This window comes from Lucilia sericata, unplaced genomic scaffold (genome assembly GCF_015586225.1).
Source record: "Lucilia sericata isolate MDLA Ls3-8-SP2 unplaced genomic scaffold, ASM1558622v1 Contig000575F_arrow, whole genome shotgun sequence".
Lineage (NCBI taxonomy): Eukaryota > Metazoa > Arthropoda > Insecta > Diptera > Calliphoridae > Lucilia > Lucilia sericata.
Window position 1 is genome coordinate 137501 of NW_023994583.1, and position 26197 is coordinate 163697.

The 26197-nt window shown below is 28.9% G+C and overlaps 1 protein-coding gene across 7 annotated transcripts in view; it reads right to left on the bottom strand.

Moving 5' to 3' along the window:
- Positions 1 to 22940, bottom strand: part of LOC119606379 (pyruvate dehydrogenase (acetyl-transferring) kinase, mitochondrial) — a 25829-nt gene extending 2889 nt beyond the window's left edge. For 2 of the 7 annotated variants that reach the window (XM_037959815.1, XM_037959819.1), the window contains exons 1-7: positions 22546 to 22940; positions 21752 to 22033; positions 4318 to 4525; positions 4052 to 4242; positions 3635 to 3984; positions 1333 to 1557; positions 1175 to 1273 (exon numbers count right to left, since the gene is read on the bottom strand). In XM_037959815.1, the coding sequence (XP_037815743.1) occupies positions 1175 to 1273; positions 1333 to 1557; positions 3635 to 3984; positions 4052 to 4242; positions 4318 to 4525; positions 21752 to 21854 (1176 nt within the window). In that variant the 5' untranslated portion in view covers positions 21855 to 22033; positions 22546 to 22940. Of the gene's footprint in view, positions 1 to 1020; positions 1274 to 1332; positions 1558 to 3634; positions 3985 to 4051; positions 4243 to 4317; positions 4526 to 21751 lie in introns of those variants that run through there. The other 5 variants (XM_037959817.1, XM_037959818.1, XM_037959820.1 and 2 more) reach the window with 5 other exon arrangements.
- Positions 22941 to 26197: the final 3257 nt, after the last annotated feature.

Consider the following 26197-nt stretch of genomic DNA (forward strand, 5'->3'; position numbering starts at 1 on the left):
CATTTTTTTTATTTAATTTTCTCTAAATACTAGATATATGCATGTATTTCAATTATTTACTATTTACAATTAAATCATAAATAAAGTTATTATTTTGTGAAAAAAAAACAGATGTAAATGCTTTTTTTAAAAACAATTAAATGTGTTTGTGTAGTAGTATTTACTAAACGAAAATGTTGTTAATTTTCTATATGTTAAATACAATATTTGTTTATTTATGTGTCAATTGAATAGAATAGTTTGGATTCAAAGAAAACTTAAACTTGTTTCAATTCTAAATTTGTATTTTATATTAATTAAGGCACTATTTTCTTTTTAGTAATTTAATAAATTGCTATTAAACCTATTTTAAAATCTGGGGCAGTGAGTATATTTTGTATAACTTTTAAAAGGGAAATATCTTTTTTAATTCCATTCTATTCAAATGACACAAAAATTATGTTTCCTTTTTTGTTTAGTTTTCATAAATTATTAACAGGTTCGTGTATTTTTTTTTTTAAATGTTCGTGATTTTGTTATTTAAAAAGATAAAACCAAAATTTCAGATTGTGAAACGATTTTGGAATGTTAACCTAAAATATTAATTTTTAAACAAAATTTTTATAGACAGTTATTTTTTTGGTTCGAATCTATAAACATGCATTTAACAAATTTTTTTACAACTAAAAATAGTCTAAAAACAAATCAAAAAAAAAAATAATAATTAAAAATCTACAAATCAAAGCATTTCTATATAATTTACTAAACAAAAATTAAACTTAAATAAAAATTGGTTATTTAATACCAACTACAAACTAATGTTTTCTAAAATTAAAAGTGTACAAAACGTTTAATGAAAAGAAAAAAAACTCATCTCGTATAAAAGAAACAAAAGTTTGGTTTTAAAAAGCTAAAACGCCAAATAATTAAATTAAAACAACTTAAAACAAAGGAGAGTTTTTTTATACTTAAAAAACATAAAATTATAAAAAAATATATAACAACACAGAGTTTTTTAAAACTTAATTTTTTGTTTTCGTTAAATTAATTTCTAGAAAAAAGTGGGAGTCTATTTTAAGGTTTTTTGTTTTCTTTTTTCAAATTAAAATTTCGCAACACAGTTTGTCTTTTCAAATTTGTTTCAATTTCAAATTGAGGCGTGTATAATGTCCCGCTTCTTTTTCGAACTCTTTACCTGATTTGACCAATCACCGGTGGGTACTGTGGCACGATAGAATTTCGAGCTGGTCTTATTAAATATGGGTAGCAATTCATTGGCTTCATCAGATAATGCCTGTTAAAATAAAAAAGTTAAAACCTGTTGCGACATTTTAATTATTATAAAAATTTTACCTTCAAATAAATAATAGCTTCTGTGCCATAACCTTCGCAGGACAAAAGCACAATATCACCGTGGAAATAGCGAGCATATAAACGTGATATGGGTAAACCATAGCCATAGCCGGCTAAAGGTACTGTATGTAGATCAGATTTTGAAGGCTGAGGAGCCGTACTGTACATGTATTTAAAAAGTTGATCGCTTTGGGAACGGGGAATGCCGCCACCTTGATCGGAGATCTGAAAAGAATTAAAATAAGTTGTAGTTTTTAAACTTGTTTGTATTTTTGTTAAAAAACTTTTTGGAACCCACAAATTTGTTCATTAAAAAGTATTTTTTGTAATTTAGTTTGACGGCTTTATATTGCTTTGTTGTCTCAATAAGTGATTCTAAATCGTTTAATATTTTTAGGGCAAGGTTACAAACAATTTGTCTATGAATTAAAAAAGGTTAAAGTGTATTTCCTATTTCCTAATTCATATCTGAACTTTGACATAACAAAAGCAATTAATTAAAATAACACTAATTAGGAGAAACCTTACAATTCTTCAATTTATTTGTTTATGATATTTCATAATTCCTCTTTTATTCACGATTTTCACAAGGAAATAATTTTAGTTTATAAATGTCAAAATCTTATTCGTCTTCCTTTCTTATGACAACAAATTGATCTGGAATTGGAGATAATTTAAAACTTCAACTTTAAAGGACTGCCGATATATAGGCCGTCCCAATTGTGTCAAAGAACAAGTTCCATGTTAAACGAAACAGATCGTACATCGACCTGCCCATAGCGCCTCTACATGACAAGTCTACCGTACAAATATTCGACAGAACTAGTTGGTGCAATTCCTGTCTAAACAGAACAGAGGCTGAGAAACGATTGAACGTTTATTCTATGTATCTACTGTGACAACTTTCCTTGCATGCTCACCGTGCCCTGTTGAAATATTTACCAGGGCAACATGGTTGAGCAAGTACTAAAGGATGACCATCTGTCCTGAGCACGCCATAAATTACCCACTGTATGAGAGATTTACAATATGAAAGTGTTACACCAAATAATGCGTCAATTTCCCTTTCGTATAGACAAGAAACAGTTTTCCCAAGTACATCTGACCTGGCATCCAGAGCAACTCTAGGTTCAAATTATTAATATTCTCGTCAGGAGATGATCTATATTCGATATTAATCTGACCAGATAGAAATCACATAGCAGGTTAGATGTCAGTAGAAATTGGAATATGTCTATTGTATATCCTGTAATACCCCAAAATTATTGACCTGAAACACACACTTTTATTATGGAAAGAATGTAAGAGGCATTTTCCACATACTTTGAAGTCTTGAATCTATCTGTATAGATCTCAAGCGTTTCATTATCGTCAGATAATGGTTTGTTCATTATTGGTACTCTCTATAGTTCGTCAGAAAGGAAAGTAGAAAGGGAATAATTAATATTGATGGGAATGAATGGATGGATGTGCTGGCGACGATAGCACCGAGCTAACTTCTAAACTTTCTAACAATGAAATAAAATGAAGAAAGCACGTGATGACATGTGCACAATTTCAGTTTTCCCAGCATAAGTGACTATAGGAAGACAATAAGACAGTGTTTACCCAAAAACGCCACAGTCATGTTACCCGCTCATGCTAAAGATTTGCACATCATAGGATCAAGTTCCACTAACAGTTATTTAAACTTAACCGTGAAACGTTTGCTACTATGTATGATGCATGCAAAATAACCAAGTACGTATCGATCTTTAATGAACCAAATGAGACGCAATCAAACCTCCATGAAAGCTCACATAAGATCTATAATCATGTATCTAAAATGAGAAATGGTGTGGGAGTTGACTTTTATAAGGAACACTTCTTTATTAGAGTCAACGTGTGATGGTCCACTGAAGCCACCTGTAGAATTGCAAGGATCATATCATCTACACAAGATAACATACCGGGAGCTCAGCTGTGGAACAAAATAGCGGTGGTTACCGACCACGACTTTTGTAGAAGTTTTCACAACGAAAAGGACAACTCCGATCTATACGAAATGAATTTCAGGAGAATAAATTCTTTCGTTCGATAGTTTAGTTGGGATATGAACTAGATTTGTCAATACTTTTTTTTACATTTTTCCTTAATCTCCGTCTATGAAGAAGTATATAAGGTTTTTATTTACAGAGTTTTGTAATCTTATTACAAGTATATGGTTTATATATTATAAATAAATCAACTAACTGATATTTTAAATCAATCAAATCTCCTTAATATCAACTAATCAATCAAAATCCTAAAATCTTTTACTCACCTTTACACAAATATCTTCTTTACCACGCACAATCAACACTTTAATGGGCGGTAATTTATCACAATTTTCATTATCATGCGTCTCAACAACGGCACGCATTGAATTTTTAAACAATTCAAAAAGCATATGATATAAATGCGATGGTACATAAACAGTACGTATGGGCAATGGTTCACCAGACACCTGATCGTGTTCAACAATTTCCAACTCGGGACTGGTTAAATAATATTGATCGCAGAGAAAGCGTGCATTTTCATAGGCATCAGCAACAACGGCTGATAATTGGCAGGCAGGATCCAAACAACCTATATGACGTCCTTGATCACTGGTAAATTGACCAAACAGAAGAGCTGGAAAATAACAAAAAGATAAAATAAATGTTTCCATAAAGTTTGTCTCTCAGAGTTTAACACTTACTATGCTGATTGATTAACATGCGTATGCTGATGCGTGACATATAGAGACGATCCAAAAAGTATTGTATCGATGTTTCCATCGATGAGTCAACATTGTTGCCCTGAGTTTCTTTCATTTCGATGACGCCCTGCGCCATTGTTTGTACCACATCATTGTGACGATTTCGTATGTGTTCCAATGAACGACAGAATCTGTTAAAGTAGAAAAAAATATTATTATTATTATTTAGTTCTAATTACTTTCTGTTCAATTTTATTCGCACTCACTCTTGTAGATTCTCATGTGTGGGATCTGCCTTTTCGAATTCCAAAACATCTTCGAAACTTTTTACATACCACGAACTAACTTGACTAACGGAACGTGTATTGAGCAGGTTGTCGGGCAGTAGAGCAATCTCTTTCATTATATTCGCCAAACGTACCGGAAGTTCTTTACGTAAGAATATAAATGATTTCTTTTCGCAAGCATTTTGACCTTAAAATATTAGAAAACAAAATATTTATTTTAATTATAATTATAATGATATTTATTAAGATAATTATTTAGCAATGACGTAGGCTGATATAAAAATAGAACAGTAAACAAAATTTAATTATCAATTTTAAATAAATTAATATTTTGTTGTTGTTGTTTATATTTGTTTAGGTCCTACGTTAATTTAAATGGACATTTTATTTAAAACAGTCATACGTAAGTCTTAAGCATTCAAAATCTGAGTAAAAGGTGCTTCTCTAATTTATCTTGTAATCGAATGTTAAGATATCCCCAAGAAGGAACAAGTTAGAACAGAGATAGGCACTGATAGAACTTAGATAGGACTTTCAGATGATATAATGATTATATAAATAAAGGTCTCTTGAATTAACTCGAATATGGCGAAAATTGGTTTTCACAAACTTTAACCTCTTTTTTTTGAAACCTGTTTCTTTAAATTGTATTGTCATTATCACTTTTTTTTCAATACCAGTTCTATAATTTTAATTTATAAACAATAAAGTGTATAAAACAATAAACGTCTCCTAATGTCAGATTTAGTTCAAACATATGATGATTTATTATTTACTCTATTAATTAAATTTATATTCGCTAAATGTTCGCCGAGACAATAAAACAAATATGAAGCTGATTAGCACACTCTACTTTAAGCGTGTTTTTCAATATGTGCGTGTGATTTTTCAAACAATAACTCAGTTATCAGCTGAAACAGGATAGACAAATTGGGCCAACGATATGATATCGTCTAGACAAAATAAGTGCAGAAATGAATAAAAGAAAAAAAAATGATTTATTTATATAAATATGTATAACTAAACAATAACATTATTTTTTTTAACCAACGTGTGTGAAAACTGTACAATTAACTTATGATAAAAAAAAAAATTGCGCATTTCAATAAGAAAACGCACTCGTGCTATGACGTCAGAAATCGAAATATTTATTTTTAAAATGGATAAACTGTTCATTATTAATTATTTTTTAACCAAAAACATACGTGAGAATTTGCCAACTCATTGTGTCATATGACATGTGGAAAAGGTTGTAGATTGAATGACATACTGTTGGTGGGTGTTAATAAGTGCTTTTCTTAAAAACAGATTAGACTATAGTACAGCCTATAGCCTTGATTACAAACTAGACCATAGTCCAGTTTATAAACTAGACAAAAATCCATACTACAGAATAAACTATAGTCCAGACTTTAGACTAGAATATTATCCAGAATATAGACTAGACTATAGTCCAAACTATACACTAGAGTATAGTCCAGACTATAAACTAGACTATAATCTAGACTATAGACTAGACTATAGTCCAGACTATAAAGTAAACTATAGTCCAGACTTTAGACTAGACTATAGTCCAGACTGTAAACTAAACTATAGTTCAGACTTTAGACTGGAATATTGTCCAGACTATAGACTAGATTCCACAATATAGACTAGACTATACTCCATCCTATAGGCATGACTATAGTCAAGTCTAGTGCAGACTATATTCCAGACTATATTCTTGACTATAGTCCAGACTATAGACTTGACTATAGTCCAGACTATAGACTAGACTATAGTCCACACTATAGACTAGACTGTAGTTCAGACTGTAGACTAGACTTAGTCCAGACTATAGACTAGACTATAGTCCAGACTATAGACTAGACTATAGTCCAGACTATAGACTAGACTATAGTCCAGACTATAGACTAGACTATAGTCCAGACTATAGACCAGACATAAAGAAGACTAGACAATAGAGAAGACTATAGTCCATACTATAGTGTCCAGACTATAGAGTAGACTATAGTCCATACTATATAGATTATAGTCCAGATTATAGGCCAGACTATAGTCCAGACTATATACTAAAATATTGTACACATTATAGGCGAGACTATAGTCCAGACTATAGACTAGATTATTGTCCAGATTATAGATTTATTATGACTATTAGTGCTTCTCTATTTTGGTACCTGTCAGCATCTAACGAAACCCAACTATGATCATTTATCTAAATATAATTTTTTTTATTATAGTCTAATTTGTTCGTTATAAATAAACCCCACTGTTTGTGGGAACAATTTATAAAGTGTGTTATATACTCTGCACAAACATTCATCCATCAACATGAATGACTTGGCAAAATTATTTAACCAAAATAAAAAAACAAAATATAACCAGAAATATCTGGTTTTGATATTTTTTCTTTTGCTGCTGTTATACATTAATTATAACAAAAGAAAATCAAGTCAGAAACAATTTACTCTCATACGATTTACATAAACATATAGCAAAGTATAAAAAAATCGTCTTAACATTTCTAGAATAGGAGATTCCATAAAATGAGAGTGATAAGGGGGCGTGTGCGTGAGGAAAACAAGAAAAACAATAACAAATATTATAGAATGGACAGGCCTTTTGAAATATTTAAAAGAAAAAAATAATAATAATAATCAAAACAAAAACAAGTGTAGGTTAAGTATTGTCAAAGTATGTGTCTGTGGTTGTTGTTCTTTTTTTGCTCTATTTATTTTTGGTTTATTAATACATAAGGTATAAAAAAATTAAATACGCGAATGTATCTATCTATTATATAGATACACCCATATATATGCTTAAGTATATATTGTTAAAAAAAAGTATTGGTGAGGTTTTTTACTTTTATAGGTATTAAATACATACATATGTATTATTTTTATTTACTAATTTTTTAAGATGGCAAAACTTTCATTAAAAAAAAAAAACACGTTTAGATTTGTACTTTGGTCTTGTTTTGGTTTTCGTTGTTGTTTTTTTATAAACATATTTAAATTTAGTTTGTTTTTGTATTATTTTTTTCAAAATTCCAGACACTTGCTATTTAAAATATTTAAATACAATAGCAAAACGTAAAAAGTTCTTTTTGTTTGCATCTAATGTTTATTTTATTTATTAGCAATTATGAAAAGTTAATTTTATGCACATAAATCATGATGAGTTGTATTTTAGTGATCACCGCCATTTTGTCTAATTTCTATATTGCATAAAAACAAATTTTTAGAGGTCATTAGGTTTTCATTCTTTCTGGTGTTTTTCCTAAGAAATTTAAAATTGTACAGGAAAGATAAAGTTAAAAGTTTTATAAATTATGTACTTTGAACGAAGAGTATTTTAATACCCAACATCTGAACTGGACTATAATCCAGATCACAGACTTGACTATAGTCCAGACTATAAACAATATTATACTCTCTGGCATATAAACTAGACTATTGTTTTGACTGTATATAACATCTCAAACTATAATCCAGCCTATAGACTGGACTAGTCCAGACTATAGCCAAAACAACATTACATATGTATTTAATACTATAGTCAGGACTGCAACAAGAAATTATACTATTGACAAGAATATAATCAAGACTTACTTTAGTCCATACCATACTATAGTTCAGACTATGTTCAGGCTATAATTAGACTATAGATCAAACTATATACTAGACATTTGTCCATACTATAGACTAGACTATAATCGAGAAAATTTAATAGACAATAATCACGATTATAAACTAGACTATAGTTCATACTACGGACTAGATATTAGTCCATAACATAGACTAGACTATAACCAAGTCCATAGACTATAGGCCGGACTATAGTTAAAACTATGTATTAACACGACTATAATACAGACCATAGACTATAGTCATAGATTTCAGACTATATACCATAGACCATAGAATATTCGAGACAATAATCAAGATTATAGTCTAGACTATATAGACTACAGACTAGATATTATTCCATAATATAAACTAGACTATAACCCAGTCTGTAGACTATAATTCTGATTATAGTCAGGATTATAGACTAAACTATAATATAGACTATAGACTACTATAGTGTAGTATAATAAAGACTATACTATAGTCCAGACTATGTTCAGGCTATAATTAGACTATAGATCAGACTAAATACTAGACATTTGTCCATACCATAGACTAGACTATAATCGAGAAAATTTAATAGACAATAATCAAGATTATAAACTAGACTATAGTTCATGATACAGACTAGATATTTCTCCATAACATAGACTAAACTATAACCTAGTCTGTAAACTATAGGCCGGAATATAGTCAAAACTATTAACAAGACTATAATACAGACCACAGACTATAGTCACAGAGTTCAGACTATATACCATAGAGTAGATCATTTTCGAGACAATTTACTAGACAATAATCATGATCGTAGTCTAGACTATATAGACTACAGACTAAATATTAGTCCATAACATAGAAACCCAGTCTGTAGACTATAATTTTGATTATAGTCAGGATTATAGACTAAACTATAATATAGACTATAGACTACTGTAGACTATACTATAGTCCAGACTAGTATAGACTAGACTATACTAGATATAGTCCAAACTATAGATAAGACTAAAGCCTATAGAATAGATTATAGACTAGACTGCAGACATGACTTTAGGCGGACTGTAAATTAGATTACAATTCAGACTATATACCAAACCATAAACTGGAATATGGACTAAACTATCATCTAGACTAAGCCCTAGACCATAATCCAGGGTTTGAAGTATATTATAGTTTATAAACTACACGATATTTCAAACTATATAGTTCAGACTGTTGAGTATAATATAGTCCAGACCATAGACTAAACTATAGTTCATACTATTGACTATAAAATGGGAATGTCCATAATATAGACTAAGGACTAAACTATGGACCATATTATAGACTATAGATTAGACTCTATAGTCTAATCTATAGATAGATCTAGAATATAGACAAGACTATAGTAAAAACTACACTGCTACATATATACTTAATACTTCATAAGACTATAGTTCAGATAACTTAAATCGATTCCTTCTAAAATGATGTCATCCTCTTGTAGATCTACAATAAATATGATATTGTTAAACTTTTTTTTAATTCATGACTGTTTTTTTTTTCATTTGATTAAGCGGTTTATTATTCCCTTGTATTTCTAGCGTGTATACATGATTATTATATGGTCATTGTAAGGTTTAATTAATAATTAATTAATTGACTGGTTGACTACGTCCTCAATTTATTCAAGACTTTATTTAAGAATAAATTAATAAAAAATATTCTTATACATATGTTTTGTTCAAGTACAATTTAATTGGATTGCATGTTACAATTAATATATTTGGAATAATCAGTTATGGATCCTTAAGTTTTTGCTTAAAAGGTTTATTATTGTCAAATTCATCCGAATTTCTTAGATAAATAGAAAAATTATTGATATTTATTCTGAAAAATCATCTAAACCTAACCTTAACTTTTCTTTTTCATACATTTCCATTTCATGATTAAATTTAATAAAAAAAATTAATCAAATTACATTTATTCCATACTTATCGTTATTACTTAATCATTAAATATAATTCAATAAATTTATTTATTAACAACATTAAATGACAGGTCTTTTCGTTTTTAATTATATTAATGTGTCTAGATTTCTCTGGATTGTCAAGTATTTTCCGACAAATTTTAGATCAATATGATAATGTTTAATATCTAATCATTTGTTATTTTCTTCGGCTAATTTAATTATCAATCAACATAAACACTCATAAATATTATCAAGTTTTTGATTAAAATTACCTTTGTTTATTATTAAATTTTTACTAGGAATTTTTACAACATTTTTTATTATAACACATTTATGTTATTTTTACTAAGTGTATGATAAAATTAATATTATATTTATAAAAACAATAACACAGCAAAACAAAAATCAATAATAAAACAACAATATGACTAAAAAATATAAACATATTTTATTGACCTTGTAAACGGCCAATGTACTCAAATGTAAAGAGAGTTAAGGGAATGAGAGAGTGTGTCAATGTTTACTTTTTTTATAAAAGTTTTATCAGAAATGCAAAAACACACATGTGTGTGTTACAACAAATCAAAACAAACCAAACACCCCAAATAAAAACGATAAAAAAACAACAAATAAAAACAAAGCAAAAATATTAAAAAACAAACACATAACCTCTAAATGAACTTAAGGAAACTCGTATATCTTAATGAATCCAAGAAATAATTTTTGTTTTTGGAATATTTACATGTTTAATATTAGAAGAAGAAGCAATTACCTAAAAGAACAATAGATATTTCAAAAAAAAAAAATATTTAGTTTTACACTTGTAAATCTTTTATTACTCATAAAATCCGACCTAGTATTTAGAATTCTGCAAAAAGATTACCATTTACCGGAAATGAAATTGTTATAAAGAAAATAAATAACATTAGACATGCAATTTGTTTTGAACTTAATTATGTATCAAATGAATTGTTTATAGAAAGTTACTAAATAAACAAAGTCTTCAATATTATATGATCAGATTATGGATTCGACAACGTTACTATATCGATGAGGATGGAACAGTCACTTAATTTAAACTTTAAATGACACAAGTAAAGAAAGCTGGCAATAACCAGTCCGAAACTATCTTAGACGACTCATAACTTTGAACGTACAAAGACTTCACTGGGTATGGTCTTAAATCATTGGTCCTGAACAATTTATACTTATTCAGCCATATCTATCATTCATATCTTTCATTCCAGATCATCATAAAGCCATTAATCATGACTCTGTAATGCAAGAGGGTTTTCTTAGATTAAGTTTCATAATTTAGTTCGCATCTCGTCGGCAATGACAACGTCATCATAAGTGTTGATCACTAGCAAGCCAGCCTTATGAACTTGTGTACATCACTAGAGATAGGTGCTGCATTTTAGCGAAATCCTTTAAAAAATAACACTTTCCACTTTCTGATTTTATCTCACAAATGGCTAAGATGATATTAGCCTTTAGTGTTTGGTCGTTTCTAGATAAAGTCAAGATTACTGATTGATCGATAAACTGTATGAAATGATGCACCATATTACTAAAACCAAAGCTTCTACTTGTTCATGTATGTATTTCACTCCAGATCATCAAAACCAGTTTTTTTGGTTCTGTAGTGCTAGAGAAATCGATGATCAATTGATATTGATGCGAGACGACCAAGTTAAGAGTACCTGAAACAATTTATTCTTGGTAGCAGTTGAAAATGTTCCAAACAGCTCTTAGCTATACAAGTATTGAACAGCATGGTCTGGGTAATTAGCTTTTACTATTCGAAATCGTGGATGGGTGTTCGTTTAGGACTTTATGGCACCCGTAGTTATTATAGCTTCTGTGACCGTTCTGTGCATTGTCTTCTGTACGTTAATTATAGAGAATCGGTCGACGTCAGATGGGATGACGTCCTGGATGTCTCCAATATAATACCGAATGTTTTATCAGATGTGTCGGATCCACATTTGTCATATTGACATATCATGTTGCGATTAGGAGTGCATTGTTTGTGCGGTTTGTAATTCTTAATCCATTCTATGGTACATTAAAAAGTGTTCCATAATTAAGCAGAAAGCGACCAATTGCCGTAAGATACATCGAGATGTTGTTTTTAATCCTTACTTCATTTATTCAAAAAGTGAAAATGTACAACGATGGTGACCAGGTATTGGGACACCATGGGATGGTTCAGGGAGTGTGGCAAGAAGAATATTCCTCCTTTCGCGGTTGTTCGTATTCCGGACTCTGAACTAAATAATGACAATCCAGCGTTAGAATTCGTTAAGTAGAGTAGAGTTCGAGTTGTCGTATATCAAAAAAATTTTAGAGTCTGAGAGTTATGTATTTTAAATAGGATGAGTGACAGTACTGCTCTTAGTCTTGCTCTTGGTAGTTGGTCTTTCCGACTCTGAACTCAAAGTTCCTAGAGTTTGACATCGTTGGATAGAGGAGAGTTCGGGGTGTTGTCTATCAGAATATCTGTAGTTTCTGAAAGATTTATTTCACATAGTCCTTTATTATATGAAGTTATGGATATGATAGGTTGCATTTGAGTTCGATAGTCACTGCGAAAACTATATCAGAGTTCACAGACAAACCTCACTTGTCATGGTTTACTAATGGACTAGTGTCACCTAAATCTAATTTAGTCTTTTTGAGATAGCATTATTAAAATCTTTAAGGAATGTCAAATACACAATATATTTCCTTAAAAAGTAATTTCACAACCAAATAAAATCACATATTTCCAAATATAAAAGAAAATGTAATGACACAAAAATATATCTTCATCACATGATGGAGGCAAATATGAATTTCAATGAATATCATACACATTCCATAGTACGTAAATTGCCAAAAAAAAAAAAAAAAAACAAAGTACTTTGACGCATGCATATTGTGAAAACAATAAATACTGGACCTTGGACATTGTACTCGTACCATAAACTGGATCTTTCAATATGTGTGTCTTCCGAAATTTAATTGTTTATATGTATTGAGAAGTATTTCATATATGGGGGTGTAAGCACAACGGCAGGCTTTCGCCAATTCTATTCTATATAAGAAATGGAAAATTTACCTCAAAATTTATTCCAAATTTATTTATAGACAAATTTATATATGGTGAAAGAAAATTATGAAATAATTTGTATCTATTATTGATAAATAATTACGAGGGTTGTTTGGGTTATACAAGATGTTTATGCTCGTTAAGAGTTAAATCTTTTGATTTTGCCTTAATAGAAATTAAATAAATTAGAGTTGAAATCAAACACAACTTTTAAGTTTTAAAGTTATTTTAATTTCTAAGAAAACATAAGTCTTATACATCATTTACTAAAGACTTATCACACAACTCTCGTTAAGTTTTTTTAATATTAAATAACACGCGCTAAGTTCAAGAAACAAAAACAAAATTAATATGGAACGCAAAAAAAAAAAACGAAAATCATTGGCTGACGTAGTTAATAGAGAACATCTTCTTTTAATATATTTATGTATTTCATGACTAAAACTTGTATGTACTTGTAAAAAAATAATACAAACAATTTTTTTATAAATTAATGATGACAAAATATGTCTCAACCGGCCGGTAAATACATAAAATACATTTATGTATTTTATATAAGTACTAAATAATAAATAAAACATAAGTTTGTGTGCGTTAACGATATTAAACAAGTGAAAGAAAATGATTTTAATAGAAATGAATGGAATTCAATTTATTAAAGTGGATTTGTCGTATTGGTAGTTTATAGATAGTAGTAAGTAGACCAAATGGAAAATATATAGATAAAAGAAAATCATAAAGTCTATTCTATTAATAGGTGTTACTTGTAATAGGTGTTTTTGCTTAACAATAATTGATTGATGAATTTTTTGATTTTCCAAAAACCTCTGGTCTATTTATTATTTATAAATAGTCTATCAAATACTCAGTGTAATTTGCTGTAATTTCATAATTTATTGTATACAAATCCGAAATAGAAGAACACTAATAATTGAAGAGTAATACGGAAAACCAAGAATTTCCAAAGGGATTCAGAGGCATACTCCTTAACTCCCAGTGAATCTGACAAAACTGTCTATGGTGATACTGATTTAAAACATCTAAACGTTTCATCTATTACTGCCATATGATGACCGGAAATCAAAGATAATAAAGTTCTTACAATAAGGAGTATTTCCTTATCCATCTGAGTGATAATAGTATCAGTCACGAATGGAGTAAATTATCGACGTCCTGTTATCGTACTAATGTTTCAGACCCAACTTAATACTTATCTATACTTGGCCTCCTTTTACTGAAATCATATAAAAAGTTTCATCTATCATTGCCATATGATGACCGGAAATCAAAGATAATAAAGTTCTTATAATAAGAAGTAGTTCCTTATCCATCTGAGTGATAATAGTATCAGTCACTAATGGCGTAAATTATCGACGTCCTGTTATCGTACTAATGTATCATCCATCAGCGGCACACAATGGCGGTATTTTCGAATGGTTCAGAACAACAACGAAGTTTTCTCAAGATAATGAACTTTTTAAATCAAAAGTTATTTTGAAACTTATAGATTTTTTCTATTCGACATCAGTCATTTGAGTTTGAGAATGAGAAGCTTATTTCCAAATTGTGCGTTTATTAAAATATAGATTTGGTCGAAACAAAGCTTGTGCAAAAAGTTTCTGGGACTAATGTGCTAGCGAACAACACTCATGGATCACGTTGTCGCACGGTATAAATTAGCGAGTGACTTAATCCAAAAACATCGACTTGCATCGATCTCAACAACTTGAACGCTACTGAGCCATGATAACAAAGATATAAACTAGGATAAGCTTTGGTTTCAACAGAAATCAAGTCTGGTAATCGTGGTTTTAACCATTGAAGTCAACTGATCGCCTCAGAACTACGATTTCACCTCTTTAGCCTTTTTTCTTGATGGATGCTGTTAAAGTCCGGATGCTATGAGAATAATCTAGAAACAAACCTCGCAAAAATGATTGAAGTACATTTTTCATTTAGCTAATCCACAAACTATCCCTTGTAAATATTATTGGAGTGCATGATCCGTATAGTAGTCCTATGTAATGCAGTGATTTATTGAAAACAACATTGTCCATAACCTGTATTACATAATTTTAGGAAGGGAGTAGTTTTTGGATTAGTTTGCTTGGAAGGATTGCATGGTCCTCGCCTAGGATATCACAACATAAAATTTAGAATGTTTTTAACATATATTTCGATTAGTTTTGGACCAGTCCTAGCCCCTTGAGGAGTACTCTTTACATGCATATGCTGAGTAGTCTCAATTTTTGCAGTGAAGGCTAATTGTTCAATCCATTCGTGACCAAAAATCACCAACAAGTTCATGAAAAATTGGGATGACAGGTAATTGAAAGCCAGACGCTGCAGCCACATGATCATAATCAAGATAATTTGCAGGATGATCCACATCGAGCAAATGTCCAAGATGTCGACCCACCGATCAATTATCATTAGCGAATGAATCAAATGGTGATCAGCGAACTATGGCTATAACTACAACAGATTTCAGAACGAGGAAGCTCTGATATCTCAGATCCAAAATTGATCTAGTAGATAAAGTTAGGGAATTGCTTTCAATGCTTGGAACCGTTAACCTCTGGAGGTCCACACCACGCGTTCTACGCTTTCTGGCATACTAAGCCTCTCCAAAAAGTAGAATCAATGTATTTGTATGCTGCAAGTTACAAATACAAAAGCATAAAATGCTTTGACGCGTAGAATGCTTAAGTAGATTTGCTTTCTACTTTTATAAGCGTCGTATGTAACTTGGAGTGTAGAATGCGAAGAAGGTATGAAAAGCACGCAATGCTTTGACGGGAAAACGCATAGTGTGGACCTCCAGCTTCACTGAAATGTAAGTAAACTGAGGAAGCATTTTTTTCTCACTACCATTACCAAACAAAGTGACAGACTCCATGAATATTTTAACATCTTTTACACCTTTTCAGTGAAGAACTTTGCAAAGTTAAATTTCAACTTTGATGATTTTATACTACGAAATAAATTTAGTGTTACTTTAAGCATAAACATAACATTAGTCCTTCTTTCGACATTGTGCCTCAAATTAATAAATACAATACCTACTCCTGGCTAATAATAAACATAAAAAGAGGGTTGTTTTGTCCTTTTTAATTTTGAACGAAGGAAAACATTACTGTTAGAAGAGAGTGTTGTAGATACAATGGAAATTTCCTGGTGAGTGCGGAAAAATGTGTTTGTCTTTGAAACGTCCTTGACTCTACTAAACATATTCTAGTTGAAACGATGCCACATGGTGCATGCTTGAGTAGAGAGTGTAGCGTAAGCTTAAAGGTAAAAGGTCCTAACTTACATTTTAATAAAAAATAATAATAAATAACATGCTAGAATTAAGTAAGTTTCTTTAATTTAATAATTCTATTTGGATTATACGATTTGTTAGTTAAGACCTTTTGCAAAATGTAACAAATATACAAATTACAGCTGCAGTTTGACTGACTGATACGTGATCAAATAAATGTTTATAAAGTGTTATAAATTATTGTACATTCATACAATAATATAAAATTACATTTTAGTAATATTGTCAATATGAACAAGTGAAATGTCAGAAAGTAAATGAGATTTGTCTCACCCACTCTCTATCACTCTCTTCTGTCGTTTGTCCTACTCAAAATTCAATTCATTATTAGTTTAAAAACAACGTTTTTATTCTGTTTACGAATGTATGCATGATGATGATTGTACAAACAGTTAAATAAAGCTTCCGCTTTAATAATAACAAAGAGAGAAAATAATAAAAAAAACAAATCAAAAATAAACAGAAAGCAAACAAGCTTCATATATGTACATATATATGTATATATACACACAGATCCATATACATATACCATTTTATATTCAAACAAACAACTTTGTTGTATAAAGACGTTTGTTATTGAAAATGACAAAACAGATTCACTCATACATTCATCCAACATCTAGAATATTACGTCTACAATATAAAGGGTGGAACAAAATTTATATGTACTAAATTTTAATTTCGCGCCATTTATAGGAAGAAATTTGTATGGGAATTTTTACTTAAGGATAGTCAAAGGATTGTGATCTTAAACTATCATGGAATTTAAATATGTCGATCGCAGAATAGAAGGATAATTGATTTGTTCGAATATCACTGATATGGTACTGTAAAACTTGAAATCAGAAAGGATTTTTCGATTCCAGATAAACGAGATAGACCACAGATGTCACATGCAGAGTGGTTAAGATCATATGGCCAAAAAATAACAGTTAATTGTGAGCGAATCTATAAAATCTAGTAGTGTTTGGACTAACGTAGTGTTCGGACTAAATGTCAAGAGACAAACTTTCTCAAATCCAGTCTTATGCAAAGTTGTTGTTCTCATCTTCCACAATCCGGCCCAATAAAGATTGATTCGAATTAGCCTGAGACTTATTTGTAGGTTAGATTAGGTGAGCAGGTTGTCCACATGTTTCCAATACAGGGGACACAAGTGTTTCATCACCTTAATCGTTCTGTGATAACTGTAAAGAAAGTGTCTGCTTATTAGTGCACTTCGACCTATATTTTCCGTATCGTTAAGAGCTAAAACTTTAATCTGCTAGGTCCGGGTTGTGACAGACAAAGTGAGTGACATCCTCTTCTTCCTCTTTATCATGACAGCTCCTGCAGAACTCATTTCTATAGAGATTCAAACTTCTAGCATGAAGCCCAAAGTGTCAATGCCCAGTAACCACTGCAACTATATTTCGTCGTTCCCATTACAATAGGATATTCGTTCAAGAACAGCCCAAGTCTAAGCCGTCCAAAGATTGTCAACTAAGAGACAGCTGTATTAACTAAACGTTTTTTTCCCAGGGAATAACTGAGCTCTCGGAAAGTTTAACTAGGCTTGTGATCGTAATAAGTTGAATGCCGAGCACATGATTTTCGCCATTCCCTTGTTAGTTAAGTTCTACTTTCTGCAAGAGAGTCCACAAAGCAACTATCCGCTGATGACCTGGAATCCAGTGCAATACTATAACGAAATGTGTAACATTCTCGTTAAGAAATGTCAGTCATTCTAGAACCAAGTTTTATGTTGTGTAAACAACATTGATTCGGACATCAACTCCGTATACCCGATAGAACTTAAGACAATTTGTAGCCTGCTCTATGGCTGATAATTAAACTTACGCCATACTTTGTTTTAGAGCAACAAGTGCAAATCCTTACAACCCATCACGGAAGATCGTTTCCATGTCATTTAGTTTCTACTGCTTTGACACAGAAAAGTATCTGTCAATTAATGGTTTTGAGATGCAATAATCAATATTATCTAATAGTTACTCCGGCTACTTAGAATGGCCGTATGTCCGACGTGATTTATATACCATACTCCATTGTCCATGAGTCTAATTACAGAGTTGAGATCAACTTCTTGAGCTATTCGATCAATAGGTAACCAGTTCATAATGACAAAGCAACCAGTTTATCGGCTGTAAAATGAATATCAAAAACTATTAAGAAACTTTTATTATACTTCCTCCATTAATTTGCGAATGAGGTTCAAAATTTGTAATTGAAATTTAATCCAGTTCCATCAGTCCGAATATGGCAAACATTATGTGAAGAATCAATATTAAATATGAAAATTCAAAGTTAAATATTTCGACACCAGATAACAGTGCAATATTATTTTCTAAATTTACAAATAAAACTCAATGATGTTGCTCCTTAATTTTGTCTTACTGTATTCTTTCATATATGTATATTCATTTAAAATATTATATCCATATTTACTCAACTAACTGTGTGCTTTATAAAACAAAAGAATATAATAAAACAATAGAGATTTATATTGTATATCACAATAATCTTAGCAAATGTCTGTTAATACTAACATATAGAAAAATATCCTTTTTTATAATACTTCTTTGTTTTTAAAGCAAATTATAGCATGCAATTGTTAAGTGGCAAACTTATATAAAAAGGGTTATTCAGCAGATGATGTTATTTTATTAGATAAACAAGATATGAATGAACAAGATAAATGATTAGTTTATCAGTTAATACTGCGTATAATAAAATAAATATGTATCTAAATTCTAAGCAATTTACTATAGTCATTGATAAAGCTAAAAAGCATCTTAAAAAAAACCTAGAACATTATAATTATTCTATGCATATTAAATAAAACGAATTAATTAAATCTTTTTTAATAAATACTTTATAATATTGTAGTATTGTTATGAAACTAGAATGCTATGTACAATTTTACTTTTTATAATATTTTTTTTACAAAATAATAAACTGTACCGTCCAGACATTTAAGGAATTGATGAGTTTCTTTACAAAATTGTAAACCTGTTGTCAATTGTTACCTTTTTAATGAAAATAGTAGTACAGTTATTGTTTTGCAGTCTTTGTTATTTTGTAAAACGTGTTAATATTTTTTTACTTAACAGAAAACAATGTTTTTACATTTATTTATTTAGGTCTAGTAAAGCAGGTGATAAAATAAGGTCTTAAAAAAACAACTGATAAGTCGTTGGTCTTTAGTTTATACCAAAACAAAATAACACAAACACTGATTAGAAGGATATTGACTGCAATAGCAAAAAAAAAAATAATATAAATATTTCAATATGATACCTAAACAAATAAAATGATTATAACACTTTACAAATTAATAAATATTACATCATAACCAATAACAATTAAAAAACAAAACAAACAAAAAAACTAGAAAAAATTAACAGTTTGTTACTGAGTGAAATAAAAAGTCGTAAATAATAATAATAATAATAATTGTTACAATGATACTAGTATTTGTTTAATGAAACAGCAAACAAAATACTACAACCCTCAGTGTATATTTATTACAAAACACATAAATTATCAGTTACACCATTTCTTATTGTGAAATATTGATAATAATAATAATATTAAAATATTGTAATGAATATTTAGCAAAATAATAAGAAAAATTAAATTTATTATGGTTTTTATAATTGAAATAGGAAAATTAACTCCCACAAAAATTAATGGGAAAAACTGTCAATTAATTTTGGAATTTAATACATTGAGCAATTTTGTTATAATATACAACAGTTCCGCTATTAATTATTTAAATGAAAACAATTTCTTATTATATAATAAATATATTATATAAACAAATGACATCAATACTAAAATTAGAAAACTGGTTAAAAAAAATAAAATTTTTACTGTAAATTTTGTAAATAAATATATTTTTACATAAATATTTAATTTTATATTAATTGGCTTTGGAATTTTTTATTTTTAGAAAAATTTTCGATAAATTTTATACTTATATAAAGAATATAAAATATTTATTTATATTTTTTATATGAAAAATGATGTGAAGTGAGGGGAAGTTACTTAAAGAAATATGAAAAAAAGTTCAAAATTCATTGAAAAAGACTTTAGTATGTATAGACTTAACTCTCGCTATATTAATACCTTATCGGATGTTAGTTAAATTCCTTCTGAGTTGTTAAATTTTGTTTAAATTCAATTCCTTACAAATTGAAGTAACAAATTTTCAACTATTTTATACAAATTCTAATTCCATTAAAAATATAAATATAACGATTTTAAAGAATAATATACTAAAATCTTTTCAGTCGGATTCAAAATTTGAATATTGCATTTAAATAATTTATTGGCCAGCGAAAAAAGTTTAAAGACCAATATTTAGAGACATTATTCCATGAAGATTGTTCTCAAACTAAACAAGAATTTAAATTCAAAAGGGTATCGTATGGTAGATAGAAGTCAAAAGACTTTGAAAGACATTCTTGCGTTAACCAGATGCTTTAGAAAGAAACAACTCCACTCAGAGACCATAAGGTCCATTGTGATTCGCATCGTAAAGTGTGAAGATCCAGAGAGAGAAATAAAACATTTGGAAAACTAAAAAGGACAAAAGTATAGAGGAGAGTGGAATAAAAACAGCCCAATTCCCAAGGAGTTTTAACCTGGAAGTTTTAACGAATCGATTCCCTAAGAAAAAATTGTGAGAGTATCTGAGTCTCCCTTTATAAGCCAGTTCAAGAAATTACTAATTCTCTTCCTAAAATCTAGTAGACTGCCAGGACTGATTCCCGCTAGTTAAAACCATTTCCCCAAGTTTAAACTATTTCCATTGAGCACTTAAACTAACATAAAAGTTAACTAATTGCTAATCGTACACCTAAAGATTGGCTCTTATAGGTACAAAAATATATAATGTTAATTTAATATTCATGGAAAAGCAGACAGACATCCAACAAAATTTTCATTTTATTAATTCAACATTAATTTTATACCTATGTTGTTGTACATTTTGTGTAAAAAAAAGCATTTATTAAGTAGATGAAATAAATTGAGGGAATAACTGACAGACTAGCAGTCAGTCGCACAACAAATTTGTCATTTTCTCAAGTGATATGACAAACGAGACAAGTAATGAGGCAGATATTTTAAAGTAAACTTATTAACAGTTTAATTGTACTATAAAAATTTGCTCCAAATAATTTTTGAATATGAGGATATTTCAATTATTTAAATAGAATACTTTAAGTAGGGTACATGTTTTTATATAAGACCTTTGTATTATCAATTTACTAAACAAAATAAACAACTTCAACAAATCTAATAATCTACAACAAAAAATAAATACTTAGTTTTATATAAATATAAAAACAAAACTAAAAACGTAATAAATAAATAGGAAAAAAAATTTTAATAAAACCTAAATAAATACTCACCAAAATCCATAAATTGTTTTATAGAGAGCGGTGATGGATTAAACTGTGAGTAAATGTCGAGCATTTTTGGTATTTTGGAGTAACGCACTGGAAATAACCGCATCTTGAGGCTTTTTGTGTTTTATGGACGTTTAAAATTTAAATCAATGATTCAACCTTAAAAAGGTTGTTTGGTCTCTGGTGCTGCTGTTTTTTTTTTTTTTTTTTTTTTTTGGAGTGAGATGTAATAAAAACTTTTTTAATTGAATTTTATTTTTTTATTTTTATTCTATTTTCTCCAGCCTACAAAAGAAAAACTATTTTATAATAAAATAAAAAACAAAGCAAATTGTTGCAGACGGACGATAACAACGACGTCTTTACACTCTAACCGACCGTTTGATTCTATGAGCGATGAGGTATATAAACGACCTTCTTATTAAACGTTTTTGGTTCTATTGAGTTTTTGTTTCTTTATTGTACCTACATATAGAATAGATTTCGTATTTTATTTTCTATAATAGAATGATGTTTCTTTTATGATTTTATTAGTATAATGTTTGGGAATATATATTACTTGTCCCGGTGTTAGGATAACCAATATCTAGGAACAGTTTTTTAATTGGGAACACATTAATAATAATTCTATACTAGATATGTGCTTTTTTGTATATTAACAACAGCTGTTTAACATAATGCTTGAATTTTGCCTTTTTTATCGAAAAAACTATTTTCACTACAATTACATTAAATACACTATTAGTTACTGCGATTAACACTTTAACAACTATAAATAATAATCAATTTGTTCTTACACTACTCTAGTAGAGTAAAACTTAATAATAGTAAATGATGATTGTCTGGCTTGACTTTTCTGATAGAAATCACGATTTGTTAAAATTCTCTTTTAACAAAGTAATGACATTTGTTCTCTCTTCTCACTTTTTTTCTGCGAAATCACACTTTTTTTATATACCCCTTTTTTCAAGGGGCGGGTTGGGGCGTCGTTTGTTTTTTCTTATTCACAAAAATGTTTATTTAATTATATTTTTTTTCTCAATTTACTTCTGTGCGCTTCTGTTGCTTTCAGCTGTTTTGTTGAAACTATTTAAAATTATCAAATGATTTTTGTGTATATTTGCCTCCGACTTAAAATTTTTATTAACGTTAAATTAATTCTGCCTTCATTCCATAACAATCTAGAGTTTGTTGGTGGTTGTGTTGATGGAATTTGTTTTTTTTTCGTTCTCTTTCGCTTGACGTTTTGTGTTTTTTTTTTGTAACATATGTTTTCTGGTTTCGTTGGCAGGCATGGATAAATGAAATTTTTTAAACAATAAATAAAATAGTACTTTCTTTTAGACATTTTGTATTTTTATTGAAATTAATTTTCTTACGACCCTATAGGGTATATAGACATCTTCGGGATCCAAAACTTTAGTAATTCTATCATACACGCTTTCGAGAAGTTTCCTATTTAAAAATCAACAAACTCGGTCCATAAATAACAGAGATGTGAAAAAAACAACCCATGAAAATATTACGTTTTTTTTGTTAGAAACTATAGCAGCTATGAAGAAATCTTCTGAAAAGTCGTTTCTTTCTTCCAGGGAAAATTATTAGAATAGGTTCAAAATTTCATATAGAACCCATACAAATTTACATAATTCCGGAAAATAGATTTATTGTTAATAAATTCCTATAGAATATCGTTTTTACTACAAAATTTTACACCTACATACATATATAGACCACGGAATTCCATTATTCATAACTCCTAAATAACTCATGCATTAATAATGATATCGGGATAAAATTTGACTGTACTGGTCTGCACAAAACAAATCATTCTGTGAAAGTTTTTTTTCAATATCGGACCATAATTGGTCATAGCTCCCATATAAACCCCTCTTCTGAAAATCACTTAATGATAAATAACTCATTATTTTTTGATATCGGAATAAAATTAAACAAGAAAATGTTAAGTAGGTATATCGAGGGACTATATTCAATAGTATCTATCTAAAATAACACAAGTTTTCAGGAGAGCAAAAAAACTGTTTATTTAGCTAGTTCAACAATATATTTTAAGACCATATTCTAAATCGTTATATAAAAATAATTTAAAGTTTTGCATTATTTGCAGAATTATTCACAAATTTATATCAGATAGAGCTTTTTTCATAGAAATATAAATTTTTTATTTATTTTAATATCAATAAATATTATATTTTATGCAATTTAATGAAGTAATATAAACCAAATTGTTGAAAAAGCAACAGATTATAAGGTTTTGGTCCAAAAGCAATGTTATATGGTTAAACAGGGCAATATAATGAATCAAATTATTATCATAATGAGCGATATCTCGAAAACTATTAAACCGATTTCAAATATTTTTGCGGATTTGTGTTCAGCATGTCCAAATTAGTAAAAACACTTGTTTTGCAATAGAAAATTATCCTAAATAATAGAGTTTGAAGCAATTTTTGGATAAGATAGAGAGTTTTGCATTCAGAATTTTTCTTTTTATAAGAAGGAGAAATTTACAAATTGCTATAAAATTGCCAAAAAATAATTTTTTCTTTTGTAATTTATGCCACTGATGCGGGATAGTTTGCTGGATATTTTGCCATCAAAATCTTATTTTCATGAAAATGACAGATAGAGACTATTGAATATAGTCCCTCGATATACAAATAATTCTGTAAAATATTTTTCGGATCGGTCTATAATTGACCATAGCTCCCATATAAAGTCCACTTCCAAAATCACTTAACCCTAAATAACTCATGAATTAATAATGATATCGTGATATAATTCAAAACAAATATGATTTGTATATATGCAAATCACTCTGCGACACATTTTCTAAATTGGGCGGGCCATTATTTGCTTATTATCTTTCAAAATTTATAAAATGTAAATTTCTATAAATATTCGACCGTGCAATAATTTTGAAAAAAAGCGTTCACACATAGAAAAGTTGATACGCATGTGAAACTATATTTCCTTTATAACAATTCAGCGTACTCCGATTTATATAATCAGCTCTTATGTCCTTATAAAAGGGCTTCAAAGTTTAAAGGACTTACAATTACAAACTAATATATTAAATAGTTATACATACTGTAAGATGCTAATATTTGTATCAAATGAAAGCTGGGAATCTGTACATTCTATTTACATCTATTATTCATTTGACTCACTTAGACAAAAAATCGAAAAAGAAATTAAATTTAAAAAAATGTCACATTTTAATTTTTAACTACTTTTTTTGTGACAAATTTTCTTTAAGCTTCCATTTCTTTTTTAATTCTGATGAATTGAATTAAATAATATTATTTTGAAGCAGAGGTTCTCATCTTCACTTGATATTAATATTAATACTAAATTTTGTATATAAATTTGACGTTCCATATTTTCAAATCGTATGTGCTTCAAACTTTAAAGTCCTTTTATAGGAGCATAAGATCTGATTATGAAAAAGTGAGTACATAGAGTTATTACTAATGGTTTCCTGTACACATAGATTTTTTCATGTGTGAAAATGATTGTTGCACGGTGTTAAATTGTTTAAATTTATCTTCGATGTTGTTCTTAAGTTCTCAATGATTAAAAAATGCTTCCATAGGGTTTAAAACCTCAACAAACCTTATTAAAGAAATAAAAACTGCTTTTAAATATATAACATTTATTTAATGTTTTTTTATTATTTTATTAAACGCCTTTTAAAAATTTAGTTTTGTATGTTTTTTTTATTTATTTTTGCTTAACTCATTACCAGATCTCTTAGGTCCAATTTTGGTTTTTGTATACCAGTCTTTTTTTATAATTTCCACATTCAATTTTTGTTTTACCAATTGTTGTTTAAAAATTTTATTTTTTTTTTTATTATTTAAAATTAAATATTAAATTTTTTATTAAAAAACAATAATTAATATTTTAAGATAAACAAATAAGTTGTCTTTTAAAACATCAATAAATAAAAATACGTATTTTATATTATTTTTTCATTATTAAGATGAAAAATGTGTTTTTTTCGATTTTATTCAAATCACTTAAAATTACATTTAGATTTTTTTAATGAATGATCATTATTATATTATTAATTATGTATTATGCATTTTTTATATATATTCATGTAGGTTGAATTATGTGTTGTTACATAGTTCATGCATGCATGTAGGTCTTTTCTGATACAGTTTAAATGATGTATTTCCGAATAGGCCTACGAGTAAGTGTTGCCGAAAAAATATTTTAAACAGAATTTAATAGATTTACTTCATTTGATTTTACATTTATTTTTAGGTCTTGAGCTACTCTTTTTTTATAAGAAACAAATAAAAGATTATACTCGGACCGAATTCTACGAAATTTTTATCTTTATTGATTTGCCGATTTTATGAAGGATGTCTTATAAGAATCCTTTAAACAATTGTGTACAGGGTAACACCCTTGCAGGAA